The sequence below is a fragment of the Jaculus jaculus genome, chromosome 2 (assembly GCF_020740685.1).
Source record: "Jaculus jaculus isolate mJacJac1 chromosome 2, mJacJac1.mat.Y.cur, whole genome shotgun sequence".
Taxonomy (NCBI): domain Eukaryota; kingdom Metazoa; phylum Chordata; class Mammalia; order Rodentia; family Dipodidae; genus Jaculus; species Jaculus jaculus.
Genome location: NC_059103.1, coordinates 65,829,878 through 65,853,849, shown reverse-complemented (window position 1 = coordinate 65,853,849; position 23,972 = coordinate 65,829,878). Strand labels below are relative to the sequence as shown.

At 40.0% G+C, this 23,972-nt stretch overlaps 1 protein-coding gene across 5 annotated transcripts in view; it reads left to right on the top strand.

Moving 5' to 3' along the window:
• Positions 1 to 23,972, top strand: part of Tut7 (terminal uridylyl transferase 7) — an 88,835-nt gene extending 64,863 nt beyond the window's left edge. For 3 of the 5 annotated variants that reach the window (XM_045142523.1, XM_045142525.1, XM_045142524.1), the window contains exons 23-29: positions 2,700 to 2,747; positions 2,830 to 2,921; positions 4,550 to 4,665; positions 7,984 to 8,309; positions 10,657 to 10,733; positions 11,047 to 11,110; positions 22,315 to 23,972. In XM_045142523.1, the coding sequence (XP_044998458.1) occupies positions 2,700 to 2,747; positions 2,830 to 2,921; positions 4,550 to 4,665; positions 7,984 to 8,309; positions 10,657 to 10,733; positions 11,047 to 11,110; positions 22,315 to 22,382 (791 nt within the window). In that variant the 3' untranslated portion in view covers positions 22,383 to 23,972. The remainder of the gene's footprint in view (positions 1 to 2,699; positions 2,748 to 2,829; positions 2,922 to 4,549; positions 4,666 to 7,983; positions 8,310 to 10,656; positions 10,734 to 11,046; positions 11,111 to 22,314) is intronic. The other 2 variants (XM_045142526.1, XM_004672342.2) reach the window with 2 other exon arrangements.

Sequence of the window (23,972 nt, the reverse complement as noted above, 5' to 3'; positions counted from 1 at the left end):
GGCAAGTGCTCAACCACTAAGCCATCTCTCCAACCCTTGATTTTTTTTAAGTTAAAAAAATTAACTGAGAGAGAGAATGGACATGCCAGAGCCTTCAGTCACTGCAAACGAACCCCAGACATGTGCACCTTCTTGTGCACCTGCCTTACGTGGGTCCTGGGGAATTGAACCTGGGTCCTTTGGCCTTGTAGGCAAACACCTTCAACACTAAGCTATCCCTCCAGCCCAAGAGTTGATATTTTTTTGCTGAGGATATGTTTGGATATTCAAGGCCTTCTGCCATCCCATGTGAATTTTGAGATCATATTTTCAGTCTCTGTGAAGAATGATGTTGGTATTTGTATTGGTATTGTGTTAAATCTGTATATTCTTTTTGGTATAATTGCCATTTTCACAATATTCTACCTATTCAGGAGCATGGCATTGTCTCAAGTCCTCCTTGATTTCTTTGAGGGTTTTTTTTTTTTAATGTTTTCATTATATAGGTCTTTCACATCCTTGGTTAGTATTATTCAAAGGTATTTTATTTATTAATTTTTGGCTTTTCGAGGTAGGGTCTCGCTGTAGCCCAGACTGACCTGGAATTCACTGTGGAGTCTCAAGGTGGCCTTGAACTCACAGCAATCCTCCTACCTCTGCCTCCCATGTGCTAGGATTAAAGGCATGTGCCACCACGCCCGGCTTTTAATTTTTTTGTTGTTGTTGCTATTTAAATGGAACAGCCAGCCGGACTTCTCTTTTGAGAAATTTGGAAAATTTTCTTCAGTTATTTTGTTCAGTATGTTCTGTATGCTTTTGGCCTAGATTTCCTCTTCTTCTGACATACCCATAATCATATGTTTGGCAGTTTTAGGGTATCCCACAGTTCCTTCTTATTCTTTTCACTTGATTATTTTGAACTTAGCAAAGTTTTCGGCCTCCCAGTCAATTTCTTCTTCTATTTTGTCTTCCAGGTTAGAGGTTCTGTCTTTCACATGAGTAACTGTTGGAGAGGGGTTCTAGAGAGGTTTTTATGATTTCTATTTGATTTTGTGTTATTCTACATCATGTACATCTCTTTTTTGAGGTACAATTTCAATTCAAGTTCTTATTTTCTTTTTGCTTTTTCGAGGTAGGGTTTTACTCTAGCCCAGGCTGACCTGGAATTCACTCTGTAGTCTCAGGGCAGCCTTGAACTCATGGCGATCCTCCTACCTCTGCCTCCCGAGTACTGGGATTAAAGGCGTGCGCCACTATCCCGGCTTCAAGTTCTTATTTTCTTGATGCTTCCTGGAATTGTTTCTTGCATTTGATCAAGTCTTTATTAAGCTTAATCAACTGGTTATTGAGATTTTTCCATTTCTTGTTTCACCTTCAATTTATTCATCTCTCTTTGGAGGGTTCCAACATTTTCTTCAGTCAAGTTAAGCCTATGATTAAAAGCTGAATGCTCCAGGAGACAATTCTGTTCAATTTCATCGATAACGATTGTTGGTTCTTTGATGGTTTGCTTCCAGTTCATTGATTTTTTTTTTTTTTTTAATCAGGGCCTCATTGTGTTTTCATTTTGGGGATGAATTTCTGTTGATTCCTCTATGATTTCATTGGAGGTTTCCATTGTAGCACTAGGCATCCTTGGTGGAGATCGCTCAGTTTTCTGACTTTCATTGGCTTTTTTGCATTGTTGTCTACCCATTTTGCGGATACTCTTTATTTTATTTATTTATTTACTTATTTAAGAGAGAGAGAGAGGAGAGAATGGGCATGCCAGGGCCTCCAGCCACTTAAAACGAACTCCAGACACATGCACCCCCTTGTGCATCTAGCTTACATGGGTCCTGGGGAGTCGAACCAGGATCCTCTGGATTTGCAGGCAAATGCCTTAACCACTAAGCCATATCTCTTGCCCTGGAGACTGTTTTATTGAGGAGGAAGCAAGTTTTTGTCTTTTGGCCCACGCACCCTCTGACTCGAGTGAACAAGGATGTTGGTACCCACTGGCCAGTCAGGATACCAGAGCAAAAGGCCTGTTTCCATAGCTCATACAGGGACCAGGCCTCCCCAATCAAGACACAATGGGACATGCAAGGACCAGGGTACTGGGAGAAGCCAGGGAACAAGGAGCTGATGTACTCTTTCCGTGCCTTGCCCACCATGTGGAGTCTGGCCCAGGGAACCTGGACCAGGGAAGTGGGAGGAACTGGGTATCAGGGGTCCAGCATACTCACTCCACAGCACAGTGCCCACCCGCATACTGTCCACGTAGGGAACCCAGATCAGGGAGCTGGGAGGAGCTCAAAAACAGGGCTGTGTTTTCATAATACATGTAAATACATATTTATTTGCTTGTGGGAGTGGCTATGCCAAGGTCTCTGCTGCTACAAACATGCATTAGGTTCTTAAGACATGTTTTTGTCTCAGCTTTATGTGAGTGACTAGGGACTTGTACCTAGGATTTAAATTTAAAATTTTAATTTAAATTTTCTTTTCTGATAAACATTTTAGAGAAAACCTGCTTTAGTTACTTTATGTTTAGATTTGTTTGTTGTTTAGCTGCATTACAGATTCTAAGCTCTTTTGGTAAGTACCTATTTAATAGCTTTTACTAATGTTAAGCAAAATACGTGATATTTCTGGTTATATGGACCTTGGGTATTGGATGAGCAATAATACTTCCTGTATGATTATCTTATTTGATCTCTTTAATTTTTTTTACTTAGACCCCTTTGATTTGAATCATAATCTTGGAGCTGGATTATCAAGGAAAAGTAAGTTACTTTGTGTGTAGACTTTACTGCAATCTCTTTCTTCTGATTTATTTAACTGAATTCTTACTTTTTTCCCTTATAGTGACAAATTTTATAATGAAAGCTTTTATCAATGGTAGAAGAGTTTTTGGAATTCCAGTCAAAGGATTTCCAAAAGACTACCCCTCAAAAATGGTAAGTGTCTGTTAGAAATATAAGAAAGCATTTAAGATAACTAATTTGAACGTTTTATGTACCTGATATGTATGTAATGTGGAATGGATAAATTAAGCCAGTTAACTTATCTGTCACATTGTGTGTCATTTTTGTGGTGAGGCATTTGAATTTTTTTTTTTTTTTGGTTATTTGGAAACATTATTATTCACTATACTTCCCCCACTCTGCAACAACCTTAAAATATATTGCTTCTATCCATCTAAAACTTGGTGTTGGGCTGGAGAGATTGCTTAGCAGTTAAGGTGCTTGCCTGCAAAGCCTACTGACCGAGGTTCGATTCCCCAGTACCCATGTAAGCCAGATGCACAAGGTGGGGCATGCATCTGTAGTTGTTGTGCAGTGGCCAGAAGCCCTGGCATGCCCATTCTCTGTGTCTTTTAAATAAGTAAGTAAGTAAATTAAATAAATTAATTAAAACTTGGGTCTCCTTTGGCCACTTTCCCAATCCCTTGCTCTTCTCAATGAAGATGAACCTTAACTTGATGGACCGTAAGTATATGGTTGTACAGGTACCTTTAGCATATCACCCGGTATCTGCTGGACTCTGGAAATCTTCTGCAGTCTTGCCTCTCAAATTTGTTCAAACATATCACACCACTTGGGGATTTTGCTAATGTGGGTGTTTTGATTATGGATGGGTACAAGGCTCTATTTTCCAGCACACTCCTTTCCTGTTGGGCGTGCAGTGCACATATCAAAGTCATCTTAGGTTTAGTGGTGAAGAGGCTAGAATCTCTCTCTTCCTTTCTTCAGCTACTTCTTTCTTCAGAAACCACAATATAATGAAGCAGCAGCACCACCAATATGGCTTTTGACTTTTCTTTCTTTTTAAATTTTTTTAAACTTTTTAAAACTTTTTTATTTTATTTGAGAGAGAGAAAGGCAAATAGAATAGGTGCACCAGGGCCTTCAGCCACTGCAAATGAACTCCAGATACATGCACCACCTTGTGCATCTGGCTTACTGGGGAATCGAACCTGGGTCCTTTTGCTTTGCAGCCAAACACCTTAACTGCTAAGCCATCTCTCCAGCCCACCCCCATTTTTAAAATCAAACTCCAGACACTTGTGTGCATGTGCGACCTTTATGCTTATGTCACCTTGTGCATCTGGCTTATGTGGGACCAGGGAAATTAAACATGGGTACTTAGGCTTCGCAGGCAAGCACCTTAACCACTAAGTCATCTTTTTGGCTTTCAAGTCTTCTTTATTTACTGGGGAATCAAACCCAGGTGCTTAGGGTCTGCAGGCAGGTGCCTTAACTACTGAGCCATCTATCCAGCCCTTGACTGTAGTACATAATTTGTACAGTGTAAATCAGGTTCCTCTGTTCATGAAACACTTGTACCTGTCTGTAGCTCCTCCCATGTCATGCTGAAACTCATTCCTGGGGATATTGAAGAACGTTCTGCCTCACTCTGTCTTCATTGATAAATGGTTTTGGATTTTATTTGGAATAAGCTTTATAAGCTGTTAAAATGTGAAGATACTGACTTTGATATGTGCAGCAATTCTAAATGCCTGCTTAGTCACAGGCTTTGCTCTTTCATAAACAGCCCAGAATTTTATAGCATTATTTTCTTCTAGGGCTATTTTTTTGATCCAGATGTGCTAACTGAAGGAGAACTGGCCCCAAATGACAGATGTTGCCGAATATGTGGGAAAATTGGACACTTTATGAAGGACTGTCCCATGAGGAGAAAGTAAGCAAATGTCAAAAGGGGTTCAAAAAGTAGTTTTGTATTTATTTTCTTGTCTTGGTTGTTTTTTGTTTCTCGAGGTAGGGTCTTGCTCTAGCTCCAGCTGACCTGGAATTTACTGTGTAGTCTCAGGGTGGCCTTGAACTCATGACAGTCCTCCTACCTCTGCCTCGCTAGTGCTGGAATTAAAGGCGTGTGCCACCACACCTGGCTAGTTTTTTTTTTTTTTTTTTTTTAGAAAGAGAGAGAGAAAAAGGCAGAGAGAGAGAGAATGGATGCACCAGGTTCTTCAGCCACTGCAAACAAATTCCAAATGTGTGTGAACACTTGGGTACATGTGCAACATTGTGTGCTTGTGTCACTGTGCATCTAGCTTACGTGGGATGTGAATATTTGAACAGCAGTTCTTAGGCTTTGCAGCCAGGTGCCTTAACCACTAATCCATCTCTCCAGTCCTTGTCTTAGTTTTCCTTTTAATTTATTTTTTATTGACAGCTTCCATGATTGTAAACAATATCCCATGGTAATTCCCTCCTTCTCCCCACCTTCCCCTTTGAAACTCCAATCTCCATCATATCCCCCTCCCCCTCTCAATCAGTCTTTCTTTTGTTTTGATATCATCATCTTCTCCTATTATGATGGACTTGTGTAGGTGGTGGGAGGCACTATGAGGTCATGAATATCCAGGCCATCTTGTGTCTGGGGGGAGCACGTTGTAAGGAGTCCTACCCTTCCTTTGGCTCTTACATTCTTTCCACCGCCTCTTCCACAATAGACTGAGACTTCTTCTCAGCACCATGGTGCTTTCTGAGTCTTCCCAAGGTCACTGCCATCTGAAAAAAGAAGGTTCTCTAACCAAAAGTGAGAGTAGCATTAGTATATGGTTACCTTGGTTTTTATATGTGGTTTTAGTATTGCATAGAGCATAAAGCATAAACTTGTATGAAGTCCAGTAGTTTTCAGATAAATTTGCAATTTTTTAAAATGGAAATTAAGTGATGAAAACATAGGTTTAGGTGCAGTGATGGAGGCTGACTTGTGTGCACAGGTGACCATTTTCTGGGCCTGTTGCTTCTTCCTAATTGTGGTGATAGCTTTTGTTTTTAATTAGCCCTTCTAACAAGGACAGAAGAAGAAATAAGGACACTAAAATTCTTCCCTTTCAGGATTATACTAAGTGAGGTAACCCAGGCCCAAAAAGCCAAGCGCCACACGTTCTCTCTCATATGTGGATCCTAGCTACAGATGACTGGGCTTCTGCGTGAGAATGAAAATACTTAGTAGCAGAGGCCAGTAAGTTAAAAAGGAGACATAAAGGGAAGAGAAAGGAAGGGAGGAGGATACTTAATAGGTTGATATTGTATATATGTAAGTATAATGATTGTAATGGGGAGGTAATATGATGGAGAATGGAATTTCAAAGGGGAAAGTGTGGGGGTGGGGAGGGAGGGAATTACCATGGGATATTTTTTTATAATCATGGAAAATATTAATAAAAATTTAAAAATTTAAAATAAATAAATAAATAAATAAAGCACTAAAAAAAAATTCTTCCCTTTCAGAGCAGTGAGAATTTCGGAATCATTTCAGCCAATGGGCTGTCAGATATGTTCCTCCTGAATCCCATTTACACCTCTGAAAGTCTAAGAATGAGTTGTAGTTGATGGGATTTGTTGTTGTTTGTATGAAACAGAGTCTTGCGCTAGCCCAGGCTTACCTGGAATTCACTATGTAGTCTCAGGCTAGCCTTGAACTTACAGTGATCCTCCTACCTCTGTCTCCCAAGTGCTGGGATTAAAGGCATGAGCCAGCAGAGAGAGAACGGGCACACCTGGGTCTCTAGCTGCTGCACATGAACTCCAGATGCATGTGTCACCTGTGCATCTGGCTTTACTTGGATACTTGGGAATTGAACTCCGTTAGGCATGGCAAGCAATTGCTGAGCCATTTCTTCAGCCCAGAAAGCTTATTTTTGTGTTTGTTTTGTTTTTTTTCAAGGTAGGGTCTCACTCTAGCCAAGCTGACCTGGAACTCATTCTGTAGTCCCATTCTGGCCTCAAACTCATACCAATCCTCCTTCCTCTGCCTCCTACGTACAGGGATTATAGGTGTGCACCACCACGTCTGGCAACAGAGCTTTTTTTATTGCTTGTTTTGGGCATATTGTTTTCTTGGGTGATAGTGGTAGTTGTTTTCACTAGACAATGTTGCTCTTGTTCAAAAATATGTTTGTCAAAATATGTCACATCTGAGATCAATTCTTTTTTACTACTTCTTTATTCAAATAATAGTGACCATGTATGGCAAAGGACAGAAATGACCTAGTTTTTAACTTTTTTTTTGACAATCTACATACATATAGCTATATACCATGGTCATAATCCTGTCCCACCACCCTCTTTTCCCCTTCCACTGAATCCTTTCTATCCAGCTAGTCTTCTGTTTGATGTCATCATTTTTCCCTCCTGTTATACAGGTCGTATGTTGTTAACATCTGCTCCTCTGAGGTCATGAGTGCCACATCCACTCTAAAATGATCTTAACTCTAACATGGTGGATACCTCTGAAACTGCAGCACTTGGGAGGTTGAGGCAGGAGGATCAGTTGTTCAAGGCCTGGTTACATGAGATGCTGTCTGAACGAAGAATAATAAAAGCAAAAAATGATTTTGACATACTTGGGAGATAAATCTTATAGGAATTATCATAATTTACCTTGTAAAATTAAAGTTTTCCATAGCAGATCTCCTCTGTCTAATAAAAAATGCTAGTCACCCCATGCATGATGTCAGCTTCATCACAACAAACAGGAAGTGGGCATTACGCTAGAGTGCCACTAGATGTGAATGATGTTTTTATAGCACTGGAGCAGCCTTGGAAATGGGAAGAGGCTTTACTAAACATCAGTCCCTGAGAAATTCCCACATTTAGAGATTCAACCAACTGCAGATAAAAATATTTAGAAAATAAACATTGTGTCTTTGTTGAACATATATCCTTGGTTTTCTTGTTTTTCCCTGCACAGTACCACATAACAACTATGAGAGATTTTAAAGTGTACAGGCGGGTATGTGTTGGTTCTGTATGTGTTCAGGTTTCCATATGGAACCTGAGCATCTGGAGTGGAGTCTCCACAGAGGATTCTGGACTATAGATCATGAGGAGTGACAGTAGCTTTTGGGAAGAGAAGGCGGCTTAAGTGTTGAATTACTGGTTTAACTTTTAATATTTCCTGTTCCCAATTATCTCTAAACAGATACATTTGATATTTTGTTAATTTTCTGTTTAGACCTTTTTCCTAATAGTATTCTATCTTCTACAGAGTGAGGCGACGGCGAGATCAGGAAGATGCCCTAAACCAAAGATACCCTGAGAACAAGGAAAAAAGAAGCAAAGAAGACAAAGAAATTCAAAACAAGTTCACAGAAAGGGAGGTATCAACAAAAGAAGATATGGCTGTGCAGTGCGCAGCTCTGAGAGCAAGGCCCGGGAGGGCCCCTGTCAACCTGGGGGCAGAGAAGAGTCTCAGGACCCCAGTGGAAAAATGGAAGAGGCAGGATGACAGAGACTTAAGAGAGAAACGATGTTTCATCTGTGGAAGAGAAGGACATATTAAAAAGGAATGCCCACAGTTTAAAGGCTCTCCAGGTATGGATGCCTGTCCAGACACAGAGATGTGCTGACATCTCAGGGAAAATCTCCTTTTTAGAGTTCTGTCCTATTTTATATTTGTTTCTTTAAGAAATATATTTACTCAAAGAAGACTGTGTCTTGAGGAATTGAAATCAACCCCCTGCACACACCTTTAATTGTGATCCTCTGTACATCTTAACTGCTTATTCCTGGGTTTATTTAGGCATATAGGACTATAAATGAGATGAAAGTCTGTTCATCCCCAAGACCTGCACATGTAGTCTGGCTAACCAGAAAATAAGCATAACTAGAGCTTTGCTGCTCAGTATGTGCACTTCTGAAATCAAAGCCTACCTAGTCCATAGGGAAGGCAATGCCACAGCTACCTCAGCACTCCACGCTGTGTACAGGAGAGCCACTCATACTCCCAAGCAGGCGAGTAGAGAAGAGAATAGAAGGAAACATGAAGTTTGGAAGACTTTGTCTTAGATCATATCACTTAAATAACTTTCTGTCAATGATCATGATCATTTTTAGGATGAGGAAAAAAATCTGTTGCCATTGCACCATTCATAGTCACACACAAATCTGAGCTGAGTGCAGTGGTGTCCCAGCAACTTGGGAGGCGAAGGCAAAGAAGAACTCTTGAGGCCAGGAGGTGGAGACCTGCCTGGGCAACATAGCACAGCCCTGCTCAACCAAACAACAAGCCAGCCTCACCCACAAATGTCACTGGATATAAGTTGATCATTGTTACTGAATGGGTTAAGTGTCTATGGTGGGCATCTTTGTAACAGATTACTAAGACAATTGGGGTACCTTGAGTATGTGTAATAAGTATGATTTACAAAGCAGTTTATGTACTTACTTTGGTGCATAGAATAAACCTGTTGACATCAGGTGAAACTTCGTAAGCATAGACAAGAAATTTTTATTACCACTGTTTCCATCATTAATTGTTTATGTTTTAGGACAGTATTTTTAAAAAGTAAGGGCTGCTTTAACAATCTCCTTAAAATTCTCCAGTGCCTTTAGGGCACTAATCCTTCTTCTACTTTCTGATATCATACTCAGCAATGCATGCAGATCATTTTAATTTTTAAGACAGACAATTTTTAGATCTTCCTTTTTTAAAAAAAAGAGACAGTCTCACTTCGTAGCCCAAGGTGGCTTCAAAGTCACAGTTCTGCTTCATTCTCCCAGGTTCTGGGATTACAGGTGAAGGTTATCACACCTGACTCATCCCTTTAAAAACAAAACAGAACTTTATATGAAAATAAATTAAACATTTTTATCTGCTTCTAAATAAAACTGAAATATTTTTGAATGATACCACTTTGACTAACTCACATGGCCTAATTATTAATCTTGGAACACAACAATTTTGCCCTGATATTTGCCTTGATTTTGTTTTACAAAAGGAAAATGTAATTTCAAGAAATGAAAGTAATGATGTTTACTAACACTCATTGAATATTTTGAAGGGTCAGGTACTACTTTAGCTACAGTTAAAATATAGCTGCAGAAAATCTCACCCTAACCAATAGCCTCATTAAATGTGATGATGTCAACTGTTCCAGTTTCTAGTATAGATAAAATTTAACATAGTTTTGAAATTATTTTGGTAGGCTACCCCTGGTAAGAACACTGAGGTCTGTGTATACAGCCAGTGTGAAGTAGATTATTATTATTATCTCAATAAGAACAAAGGGATGAAGCTCTCTTATCTGGAGGGTTTCTTCTATCTAGTAGCAAGTTATTCCCCACTTAGATCTCAAGACTGTAAGAGCAATGATCCTGGTAGCCTTACAGGACAATAGCAAATCAGAAAGGGATACTGGGTGGTAGAAGGGTTAGATCTGAGGAAAAGCTCAGGTCTAGAAACATAGTTCCTTCACAGTGCGATACTTGCACATTAAAGCAGCAGCATCATAATCTACAGTAAGATAGGAAGATAGGCATCAGGCTAGAGCAGGACAAATTCTTTTTAGTAATAAAACATAATCAGCCTCTTCCAGTCTAAAAAATTATGCCACATCCTCTTGTTTAAGGGTCTTCTTTTATTCACACAATGTCCTCTCTGATGGAGCTTCTATGAAGTTAACTGGCATATCTTAGAAAGTCTGAGAATGGACCTAAGCACGGTAGTGCACGCCTTTAATTTGAGCACTCAGGCTGAGGTAGGAGGATTGCAGTGAGTTTGAGGCTAGTTGGGTTACAGAGTAAGATCCAGGTCAGCCTGGCCTAGACTGAGACCCCACTTCAAAACAAAACTAAATAAATAAATAAAAAGAAAGTCTGACAACAAGGCTACTGCTTGTAGTTTAAAGTAGGAACGAAAAGTACTGCTTTCTTTCTCTAGGTATGTCTAAGTCTAATTGTGAGCCTGGATCCCCTTTCCCACCTACCCCTTTGAGACCCGGTGGTACCTTTGTTCAGGTAAACCCAGTTCAAAACTGATAAGGGAGCTTCCCTGTCCTGTTTATTTATCAGTCTTCTGGAGTGTTTGCAGCTCGGTGCTGGGCCCTCCTGCCTAACCTATCTTGCTCTCCCCCTGTGCCTCCTCTTGGGCTGTGTGGTGGGCTTGCTGGCCCTGGACCCTAGGACCTCACTGAAATGCTCCTGTGTCTGTCTTTCCAACTAACTTGCAGAGTCCTGCCACTCAGTGCCTAGCTCAGCTCTCCTTGGATGTGGTTTGCACTGTTTCTCATGCTCCTTCCGGCGTTTTAAACCATCTATTTCATTTTTTTAGGCAGTGTTTTTACATGAAGACATAAAGAAACAAAAAACAACCATATTTTTGAGTCCCCAGTCAGGTATGTGGTTTTAAGACAAACAAATGTGTGATATTTTATTTACTGCATATTTTACCACATGCCTTTTGAGAGTCTTCCTTTAACAAGTGGTTTTAATAGGAATGGGGCATTAGACTCCCTCCAGGGAACTTAAAATGTGCTGCCTCAACCTTTACTTCCTCAGTCCTGTTCTTCATTGGGTAGGGCAGGCCTGTGTGACTTTTCTACCACCGCTGAGGAGGAGCTGTCATCATCCTTGAGTGTATGCTCCTCTCCTGCCGCTGTCTTGCCAGCAGGGTATTCTCCTGCAGACTGTTAGCCTTTGCTCCAAAATAAGGACAGAAAGTAACTCACCACTCTGCCTCTCAGCTATTTCACTTCTTTATCACTTCAATGAATATTGAGTCTCTTCCTAACTTCCTGGCACTGGACTCAACACTGAATGTCCAACAATGAATAGCAAAGCCCCTCCTCTCTTCACTCTACTTTGTTGTCAGAAGCCATAGACAATAAGGAGAAATAGTAAATTCACAGAATAATCATGGCAACAGATGCTTTGAGGAAATAAGAAACAAGGAAAGGGCAGGACAGTGTTGCACATGAAAGTTGCCTCTCTGAAAAATAACATTTAAGACAAGAATAAAATGAAACAAAGCAACAGACCAGGGGAAAATTAATTAGTGTTGTGGGAACAACTCTCCTTATTTTGCATCCTCCCTATGGCAGAAGTGGCATGAGGAAGGAAAGAGGACGTAGGTGGTGACATTAGACAGTTGATGGGTCTGATCTGGTTTCAGAAACGACTTCCACAGAGGGACTAGATTTTTTTTTTTTTTTTGAAAGTGAGATATGAAACTACACTTTTAGCTTGTTTTAACAGGCTCGTTAATGGCTTCTGGGGTAGCTAGGGTGGAAACAAAGTAGGAGATTACAAAAGTTTTTCAGGTAAGATGATGTCAGACTGGGAGATGGTAGAGGAAGTAAGAGAGTTCAGGTTCTGGATATTCTGAAGGTAACACCAACCCAATTTGATGGCTTGGGTGAGAATGTATAAGACAAAAGGTATTTCCTGAGATGCCACAGTCTGTCCTGAGTATTGCAAGAACAGAGGTCAATCTTACTATGCTGGGGAAGACTTAGGGGAGAGAAAGGTCCATCTTACACTCCTAAGTGTGTGGCAGCCATGGAATTCCTGGGCAGAGATATCCAGTGGCCAGCTGGATCTGTGAGCCTGACTTCTAGTCTAGGCTGTGAGCAGCATCAGTGTGCAGACAGCATGTCAAGCCCTGTGTCTGAGGAAGATCACTGAGCAAGTGGAAAAAGGAAGAGTACTTAGAGTCTGGAACACAAGCAGAAAAAGGACAGAGGAAAGGGAAGGAGCTGGGTTAGGTGTCAAGAGTACACAAGAAGAAAGTGTGTGAGTGGTTGCTTGGAGTGCTGATGCGTGTAGACCAGATTAAATATTGAATTTGGCATTATGGCAGTCAGTGAAAACCTTAAAGAAAAGATTTTTCTTTTGTGTGAAGAAACTAGAAACTGCAGTGAGGCTAAAAGCTATGTGAACAGGAACTGTGGCCAGACTAGATTAGACTTTGGTGCAAAGGCCACAGCCCTGGCCACAACCCAGGCTTTTGGAAGTATGCTGCGTGAATGGACAACCATGAGGATCCAGAGGCCTTTCCTGGCATTGCAGGTGACTTTTGACTGTTGAAAGTGAAAGAATAGCCAAGCATGGTGGTGCACCTCTTTAATCCCAGCACTCAGTAGGTAGAGGTAGAAGGATCACTTAAGTTTGAAGCCAGCCGGAGACAACATAGTAAGTTCCAGACCAGACTGGGCTAGAGTGAAATCATACCTCAAAACACCAAAAAATAAAAAATAAAGTGAAAGAATAAAATTCAGATAGGGAAAACAAGAAAGTGACTTCTTACTAATAACTTTTCCAGCATGTTTAAATGGTATATAAAAACAGTCTTGGCCATCTTCAATAACTTTGTTGACCAGTTTCTTTCTTGGTCAGTCTTTGCCCAGTAAAAGTAGGGCTAGAGAAGGGAAATGAAGCTTATAGAGTAGACCTTTTTGAATGACTGCATAGTTCATAAGAAAGATAGACTTTGTGAAATCTTAATTCTTCATGTATGTTATGTAAAGCAGTGTATATACAGAGTCCCACTTATTCATGGCACAGTGAGTGTCTCTTTTATGCCATATACTGTCACCCTTATTCATGCCACACACTGTCCTTCCTTCCATGGTTTTATTTCCTGTGGCCTCAGTTACTTGGAGCCAAACAGTGTTTAAGAATACAGTACAATATAGTACAATATGTTTTAGAGACCACAGTCATATAACCTTTATTATACTGTTACAATTATTAGTTATTATATTTTTTTCTTATAAACTTTATCAAAGGTATAGTTATATAGAAATAAATATAACATAAATGAAATGTAGTACTGTCATCCGACATCCATTGAAATTCATCCCATGGATTAAGGAAGGTCTGCATATTCTATGCTCAGCTTTTTGTTTTTTTGTTTTGTTTTTTAATAAAAAAGTACCAGCCGGGCATGGTGGTGCATGCCTGTTATCCTACCACTTGGGAGGCAGAGGTAGGAGGATCACCATGAGTTTGAGGCCATCCTGAGACTACATAGTGAATTCCAGGTCAGCCTGGACTAGAAAGTGAAACTCTACCTCAAAAAACCAAAATAAATAAGACCACCACAAAACAGCATCTCATGTAGCTCTAGATGGCTTTGTACTTACTATGTAGTTGAGACTGTGAACTTCTGATCTTCCTGCCTGCACCTCCCAAGTGCTGGGTTTTAGGCATGTGTCACCAATGCAGTTTCATGCAGTGCTAGGTATTAAATGAAGTGTTTTATGCATATTGGTAGGCACTCTACCCACAGAGTCACATCTTCCTGCTCTCTATGCTCAGCTTTTTTTTTTTTAAGTTCTAAATGTGGATTTAATTAAATCTAACAAAATACACTTCAGCAAAATCAAGGAGATGGGTTGACATGGGCAACCCTCTTCTGAAACTGTAGAAGTGAAATGTCTGGTGTATAAGAGCATCTGTCTTCAGGACTGGATTTGGATGAAAGTTGGTGAAAACTGCTCCATATGACCAGTATTGATGAGCAATCTTCTTGCTGGCCTCCCTTGTTCAGTACACAGTCTCTGACCTGGACGCTCCAGACTGAGGCTTCTGCTACCCTCTGTGGTCCCAATCCATGGTCCATCTTGCAGAGCAACTCAGACCTGCACATGCTGCGCCCCAAGCACAGCAGGCCATTGTAGTTCTCCAGCATCATATTCCTGTGAAGTGTCCTTTGAACAGCATTCCGCTCCTGCCAGAAGTCTACAGCTGTGACCTCAAATGATACCCTTAGTCAAGATGGGCAGTGGAAAACGAAGTCCAAATGGAAGAATTGCATAGGAAGTTAGGATGTTTTTACATTTCCGGCTTCACAGACACACAAATATGCTTATAATGTTTCCAGACTTTCCACAGAATGACAAAATCAGGGCAAAATCTCCCAAATACCTGAGAAAGAATAGGATATAGAGACCGATCCCAAAAATGGCAGGCAGATGGTGGGTTGAGGGACCTCTATGTCTTGCATTTATGCACTATTGGCATTTTATTGTAAAGTGTTTACTTTTAGGTTGGAGAACTGCCCGTGTTAAAAGTGAGAAGTCTTAGCTCTGTCTTGGCATTGTTGTTAGCTGCTGAGATTGCAGATCACATCAGATTTCTTGGCCACCGTAGGGAAAGGCGCTTGCCTGTGAAGCCTAAAAACCCAGGTTCAGTGTCCCAGTACCCATGTAAGCCACATTCACAAGGGGCACATGAGTCTGGAGTTTGTTTGCAGTGGCTGGAGGCCCTGGTATGCCTATTCTCTCTCCCTCTCCTCTCATATATATAGAAATGGGCTGGTAGGAAGTTTGAGAATTCCATGTGCAAGCAGTGGGAATAGCACCTGGCTATATGAGTGTATTACCATGATGGGGGTGAGAGCACTTATACATTATTCCTGTGGGTGTCACCACGTGTGCACGTCAGCACTACTCCTGCTGAATGTTTTACATATCCTTTTGTTGCTGTTGTTGTTGAGGTAGGGTCTCACTCTAGCCCAGGCTGACCTGGAATTCACTGTGTAGTCTCAGGGTGGCCTCAAACTCATGGGGATCCTCTTACCTCTGCCTCCTGAGTGCTGGGATTAAAGGTGTGCATCACCACATCCAGCTTTTCTAATAATTTTAAACATTTATACAATTGTGACAAAATTCCCAGGTTCAATCCCCAGGATCCACATAAGCCAGATGCACAAAGAGGCACATGCATCTGGCATTTGTATGCACCAGCTGGAGTGCCCATTCTTTTTCTCTCTCTCTGTCTCTTTCTCACTTTCTCAGATAAATAAAAATAAAAATATTTTTAATTATGTATTTTTATTTTTTAGATAAAGTAAGGGAGAAAGAAAGAGAATTGGTGTGCCAGGGCCTCAGCCACTGGAATCAAACTCCAGACACTTGTACCACCTAGTGGTCATGTGCAACCTTTCACTTGGCTCACCTTTGTGCATCTGGCTTATGTGGGATCTGGAGAGTCGAACATTGGTCCTAAGGCTTCACAGGCGAGTGCCTTAACTGCTAAGCCATCTCTCCATCCCTAAAAATATTTTTAGCTGAGCATGGTTGAATACGCCTTTAATCCCAGCACTCAAGAGGCAGAGGTAGGAGGATTGCCATGAGTTTGAGGCCACCATGAGACTACATGGTGAATTCCAAGTCAGCCTGAACTAGAGCAAAACCCCACCTTAAAAAACTAAAAAGAGGCTGGGCGTGGTTGCACATGACTTTAATCCCAGCACTCAGGAGACAGGTAGGATGATTGCCATGAGTTTGCGGCCACTCTGAGACTATATAATGAATTCCAGGTCAGCCTGAGAATAGAATAAAACCCTATCTTGAAAAACCAAAATGAAAAAAGAAAAATATACATTCTAGATTTAATATTATGACCAATCAGCAGTTATTTAGGGTTTCTCTTGGGTAAAAATTTCAGGAGAATAATATATATTAAGTATTAAAAATATTTATAAAGCAGCTGGGTGTGGTGGTGCATACCTTTAATCCCAGCACTCGGGAGGCATACTTGAGCTCCAGAGACTACATAGTGAATTTCAGGTCAGTCTGTGCTAGAGCAAGACCAAAAACCAAAAAAGAGAGTAAACATATTTATAAATCTTTTGAGCAACTGGAAAGCTTCCTAATTTAATTTTACTATGAGGAATTTCTTTAGAATTTTAGAAAAGAAAATATAGATGGCTGAGTTATGTTCTTTCCAGTAAATTAACTCCTCACATAAGTGTGTGGTGGCTGTCAGACTGACCGGTCATATGTTTACTTAAAATGTGTTGTCAAAATGTGAGCTATGTTTTGGTTGTAAGAAGAATCAGTCCCCCTACTCCCTTCCTTTCCATAGACCCAAGGATTCAGTCCTTAACCCACTGGTAGTTTTCTTAGAGAGCCCATGTTGACACGGCCAGCCTCTATCCTTACATATTAGCTGTGTTGGCTTTGGGCAGTAGTTTCTTTAGGCTTTAGGTGTCTTAACAAATCTGGTGTCGTGAGGCTGGAGAGAGTGTCACACTACTTTTTTTTTCTTGGAGGTACTGAGGAGATTAAGCATTAATTGTGTGCCTCAGTCAGGTTTTCTTTTCTTCACTGATCGCTGTTCCCATCCTTTCACTAGCTGCATCTAGTTCCTAACTTGCAAACAAGAGAGCCGATGAAATGTTCATGTTTCCTTGCTGTTCCTCCTCTTCCCTCACTTTTACACAGCTAGTGCAGCTTCTTAGATGTAAAGAAGACTGAGGACTTCTACGGAGCTTTGGAGTCTGGCTCAACTACTTCTGTGTTATAGTATCTTGATTTCCTTACCCATAAATTGGGGCTAACACTACACAAACTGGTAAAGATTAATGACAGGTAACACTTCAAGAGTATCTGACCCATCTCTTCTCAGATTACTGCTAACAGAAAGTTGCTTACATTGTTGCCATGATTTCTTCTTGCTCACAAGGCAAATGCATAATGAACATTTTGGTTTTTTGAGGCAGGGTCTCACTTGACCTCAGGCTGACGTGGAACTCATTATGTAGTCCAGGCTAGCCATGAACTCATGGTAATCTTCCTAACTCAGCCCAGCTGGGATTATAGATGTGAGCCACCAGGTCCATAATGGATATTTTATTTTATTTTATTTTTTTGTTTTTTGAGGTAGGGTCTCACTCTAGTCCAGGCTGACGTGGAATTTGCTATGGAGTCTCAGGGTGGCCTCGAACTCACAGCAATCCTCCTACCTCTGCCTCCCGAGTGCTAGGATTAAAGGTGTGCACCACCATGCCTGGCATAATGGATATTTTTAAACAAGACTATTTAGAGAGTGCAGTAGCATTTGCAAAAAGATTTTATATTAAGCTAATTATTATGATTTGTACACAAATTATATGGCTTGAGAATGTCAAAACAATTACTCCCTCATTTTTTTCAAAAATAATTACTTTCAAACACTATCATGGTCTCATTCCATTTTAAGTTCATGACTTGAAATCTTAAAAATTATGGATTTTATAAGAGACTAGCTGGTATTTTTTTCCCTTCTTGGTTTATATTCTTATAGCTTTTATCACGGAGCAGAAATGATAAGTTTGCTTATTTTATAAAATGAAAAAAAAACTGTAGTCTTTATGTACAATAAATTCAAAATACTAGAAATAGTCTTGTAAATAGCAATATAATATATATTAATCAATGGACATAGTTTATTTTTAATTATTTTTAATTTTTATTAATTTATTTGCGAGTGAAAGACAGAAAGAAAGAGGCAGAGAGAGAGAATGGGCACTCCAGGGCCACCATCCACTGGAAACAAACTTCACATGCATTCTCCCCCTTGTGCATTTGGCTTACGTGGGTCCTGGGGAATTGAGCCTCGTACCAGGGTCCTTAAGCTTCACAAGCAAGTGCTTAACCACTAAGCAATCTCTGTAGCCCGGACATAGTTTATTTTAATAAATATGTCATTTTTAATACACAGGTCACTTCTTTATTTATTTTTGAGGTAGGGTCTTGCTCTAACCCAGGCTGACCTGGAATTCAGTAGTTAGTCTCAGGCTGACCCCAAAGTTACAGTGATTCTTTTACCTCAGCCTCTCAAGAGCTGGAAAGGCATGTGCCACCATACCTGGCCCTAATATACTTCTTTTTGTTTGTTTGTTTGTTTTTCATTTATTTTATTTGAGAGAGAGGGAAAGAGGCAGATAGAATATATCATTACTCATTTATACTTTCTACTAACTACAACAAAAATATTTATATAAATGGGGTTTAAAGCATTTTACTAAGTCTCGAGCTATAAATTCCTTCTACCTTAAGCTTTTACCATTATTAGAATATATAATTGATCAAAATGTTACAAACTTGGCTAGAATTATTTTTATGTTTACTCACTAATGGGATAATTCCTCTTGCATTTATGTATATTTTTATCCACATTACTTTCTGTGTGAAAGTGTTCCTTATCATTTCTATTCCTTTTAAAATTTATAGCTGTCAAACATTGAGAAATCCAGTAATCTATATGACAATAAATTACAAGTAGTAGAAATACAGCAAAAGTTTGAAAATGGAAGGTGTATTATTGTAATAGTACCATTCAGTTATTTTAATGCATTCTTAATTATGTGCTCCCAAGTCATATAATGTATCATTGAAGGGACTTTTGTTAGAGACATTCACATTTTTATCACAGATATATGCATTTCCTGGCTTGCCATAAGATTTATAGTGTTAAGAAAATTTGAAGTTGGGCATGGTGCCACACGCCTTTAATCTCAACACTCGTAAGGCAGAAGTAGGAAGATTGCCATGAGTCAAGGCCACCCTGAGACTAACTAGTGAATTCCAGATCAGCCTGGGCTACAGTGAAACCCTATCTCTACAAAAAAAAGAAAGAAAGAAAGAAAGAAAAAAGAAAATTCGGGGCTGGAGAGATGGCTTAGCAGTTAGGGCATTTGCCTTCAAAGCCAAAGGACCTCAGTTCAATTCCCCAGGACCCACATAAGCAGATTTACCAGGTGGCACATGCTTCTGGAGTTCATTTGCAGTGACTGGAGGCCCTAGAGCACCCATTCTCTCCCTTTCTCTGTCTCCCTCTTTCCCTCTCTTAAATAAATAAGTAAATCTGGAAAAACTTCATTGCTCAGTTTTCATTGTAGGAACATGATCACAAAGCAATTTTTAAATAAATTTTCAGATTCCTGTATTCAAAGAGTCTATGCAAACTATAAGAGGCCAGGTGTTTTTTGTTTTTTTTTAACCTGTGGAAAGTGTCTGACAGTAAAATTCACATGATTAAGACATTGTGCTCACTGCTTTTCTTTCTTTGATTTTTTTTTTTCTTTTTTGTTTTTTCGAGGTAAGGTTTCACTCTAGCATAGGCTGACCTGGAATTCACTATGTAGTCTCAGGTGATCCTCCTACCTCTGCCTCCCAAGTGCTGGGATTAAAGGCATGTGCCACCATGCCTGGTTTATTTTTCTCCCTTCCCTTCCTTTCCTTTCCCTCTTCCTTTTTCTTTCTTTCTTTCTTTTTTTTTTTTTCCTTCCCTCCCTTCCCCTCCCCTCTTCTCCCCTTTCCTCTTGGTAGGGTCTTAAGTCTAGTCCAGGCTGACCTAGAACTCACTCTGTAGGCTCAGGCTGGCCTTAAATGGACAGTGTTCCTCCTACCTCTGTCTGCAGCCTCCCTAATGTTAGGGTTAAAGGCTTGTGCCACCAAGCCCAACTCAGATTTTTTGTTTGGATTCATGGTTTGAGGGGCTTCAGTCCATCATGGTGGGTAAGGCATGGTAGTAGGAGACAAAGCCAGCTAGTCACATTGTACCCTCAAGTCAGAAAGCAGAGAGAGGTGACTGTTATTGCTCCTTTTATGTATTCTAGCCCCATGGGATATTGACATCCATGTTTATGCTTGGGCCTTCCTTCTCAGTTAAACTCTAGAAACTCCCTTATAAACATACCTCTAATTCCAGTCAACAGTAAGATGAACTGTCACACATGCATATGTAAATTTTGTAAACTGGAAGAAGATTAATTATGAAGGGAGTGCTGGAAAGGCAATGTATCATGATTCTTGAAAACTAAACCACAGTTTAAAAAAAAAAAAAAACAAGTATTCTCAGGCACAAAATGGACTCTTAAAGTAATGCTTTGCCCACAAGCCCTGTGTACAGGAACATGTGAACCAAATTTGAAGACACTTATTTATATGATACTGCAGTGAATATTTGTATGTTTGCTTAATTATGTCAAGACAAATTCTCTCCTTAAAGTATGACAGGTTAAAAAGTATAATAAACGTGTATGTTTATGGACCCACCAGGATCTTTTGCTGCTGCAAACAAGTGCAGACACTGGCAGCACTTTGTGTTCAGCTTTATGCATATCCCCAGCCTCCTCCACCCAGTGTTATTTGAACGGGAGTCTTTTACTCATACAAGAGTTTGCTGTCCTCCACAACACACCCCTGCCCAGGTGATTCCCTGCTATCTTTGCTGCAGACACATGCGCCATGTTGAACATCTGATTTTACATGGATTCTGGGGAATCAAATCTACGCCCCTAGAATTTGCAAGCAAGAGCTTTAAACGATTGCCCAGCTCTATTTTAAATTTTTACATGTTGTTATATTTCGACTTAGGGATCATTTTTTTCAAGATAGGGTCTCACTGTAGACTAGGCTAACCTGGAATTCACTATGTTCTCTCAGGCTGGCCTCAAACTCATAGTGATCCTTCTACTTCTGCCTCCTGAGTACTGGGACTAAAGGCATATGCTACCACACTCAACTAGATTTAGGGATTTTTATAGGTAACCCTTGCAACTGGAGTTAAAGTCACAGGTGACCACACCCAAACTATTTACATGGGATCCTAAACAATCAAACTCAGAGGTCTCAGGCCCTAATGCTTGTACAGGAAGCTCACTTAACCACTGAGCCATTTCTCCAGCTCACAAGTACTTTTTTTTTTTTTCTTCCCTGAGATAGGGTCTCAATGTAGCCTAGGCTGACCTGGAATTCACTATGTAGTCTCAGGGTGGCCTTGAGCTCACGGCAATCCTCCTACCTCTGCCTCCCGAGTGCTGGGATTAGTGCACCACCACACCCGACTCCACAAGTACCTTTTGACTACCATACCCAGGCCCATTTCCTCTGTCAGTCTGGAGGTATTATTATTATAAGCTGAAATCTTTTTTTCCTTTTTTTCCCTAAAACTTTATGTATCTTTGGTGAATTTTTACACTTAAATGACAGAATATGGTAAGAATCAGGGGCTAGAGAAATGGGTCAGTAGTTACGGCACTTGCCTCTGAAGCCTAATAACTAATGACCCAACCGAGGTTCTATTCCCCAGTACCCACATAAAGCCAGATGCACAAAGTGATGCATGTGTCTGGAGTTAGACTGCAGTGGCTAGAAGCTCTGATGCTTGTGCTTTCTCTCCTTGCAAATAAATAATTTTAAGAAAAGAATCATCTACAATCTACTTTTTCCACATTAGTTTCAAATGTAGCCTATATCATGTACTAGTCGTACTTTGTTAATGCAATCTCTTAGGAATTTCTTAAATCTCTTGTTTCATGATTTATTTGTTCAGAACTCAGAACAAAATTCAGTAACTATCCTGAGGTATGGTTTAATTTACAGTTCCCATTCCTGCCCTTACCTATAAATGTAATACATTTCTATGTTCTTTTTATATGAATACGTCACAAGTGTCACCATCCACACTGTGATATCTGCAGAGTAATGATGGGAGATACCTATTGCTAGCCACAGAATTCTTTGCTGTGTATTTGGTTGCAGGTCAGAAGAGCTATGTCTGCCTGGCCCTGTACCAACATGGATCAGTGGACATGAGGGAACAGTACAGCATTTCTCCCTTACAACTTGCATTTGTTCAGAAAGAAATGTTTAGAACATGTCATACATATTTTTTTATAGCTGCCCAGTTACTTGATTCAGAACCAGTGATCATTCCTAGTACGACCAGGTTTAGTGAATGATTAAAAAGAAGTAATTCTATGGCTTTTTGATAAAAGTGAGGCATGTTTTATTTATGTTGGATTTTGTTTTTCCCCCTTCTCTAGGTAGCCTTTCCAGTAAATATATGACTCAGGGAAAAGCCTCAGCGAAGAGGACCCAGCAGGAATCATGAGGGAAGGATATGCGGCTCTCTAATGGCCACTCAGGCGTCCCTGTCACTTGGAAAATTAGGTTCATTTCACAAGACATAGCTCAGGCTTCAACTTAATAGTCAAGGGAAATGTCGGAATTTTTAAAAACTTTAATGAAATTTGTTAATGAGGAAAAAAATTTTAATGCAATCTTATATGCCATAAATCCCGAGAGATTTAAGGATTTTAATAAAAAGCCATGATGCATTTAAACTGAGTTAAAAGAAAAGAAAAAAAAAAGACCTAACTGTGGGCCAGTATATAGCTTCATGGTTTTTACCCAAAGTAAATTAACAGCCCTTCCCTACAAATTTCTCTGTTTTTAATTGTTTTCTGATACCTTGTGTGGAAGCATATCAGATATGTATGGACTGCTCCTGCTGTACTTAGGATTTACATAGATGCTTTTATTGTTCTGTGTAGCAGTGATAAAATGAACGTGAGTACCTATTTATGTGAGCCTCAGTGACCTCTCCAAATCACTGAGACCTGCTCTAATCTCAAGTCAGTTGACATAGAACTACTATGCTCATAAAAAGAAGTCAAGTCAAGATAACAAGTAGTCCTGTTTTCCAGTTTAAGAAAAAAAAAAAAACATTTTCAAGGGGAAAATAACAGAGTAGAATTGCTTTTTACTTTTTATCATACTGAGAAATTAGGGTGGAGAGCTTTTACAAACCTCTGAAGAACAAAGAGTCTGTCTCTGCCAGTCACAGGTTTGATTGGCATCCTTCTGGGTCTGACTGGAGCCCTCACTGAACTGTTCCTCTAACCTCACAAGCCTTTCTGAAGTAGAACATAGCCAGAACTATGCCTTGGTTTATTTATCATTTTGAAATAAAATCAAACTTTTCAACCTGTAATTTTATTCACATCATTTTTTTAGTTAGAGTCCAAATTTGATGAAGAAAATAAATCAAGGACTTGGGCCAGTGCAGATACCCTTATAAGTTGCATACAAGGTCCCCTTTGGTGTATGTCCTAGGGACATCTGTGGTGTATATTGATACCTTATTGTATGCCACATGCTGAGGATGCACAACTTAAGAGACTAAGGTGTACAGAAGATGCTGGCTGGGTGAGCATTCTCAAATGTGAGGAGTCTCAAATATATGTTCTTATTTATGTACACATTCACAAAAGTACTTAAGAACACATTCTAGGTACAGAGGAATCATGTCAAAATTAAGAACTTGAGAATTTTGAAATCATGGTAAAAATAAAACAGGTGGTCATCTCTTGCTCAGTTTGAACACAAACTCAACTTGTACAACCTGATCTGCCCCTGCTGTATGTGACTTTCCTTAGCTGCTGCTTTGCTGGTTCCTTCTCTTGCCTCAGGTCTGGGAAGTGACAGAGTACTGTTCAGGTCACACTTGCTTTGAAAAGCTCTGCAGTTACCATCTGGCATTACAACAGAAGTCTGGACCAACCTAATTTTTATTCTCTGGTAGGTTCAATTTTTCTACTTGGATACACACACACACACACACACACACATATAGTGGGGGGAACAGAATTACCTCACTCTAGAAATGTATCTCTCCAGTGATATAAATTAGTGAATCCAA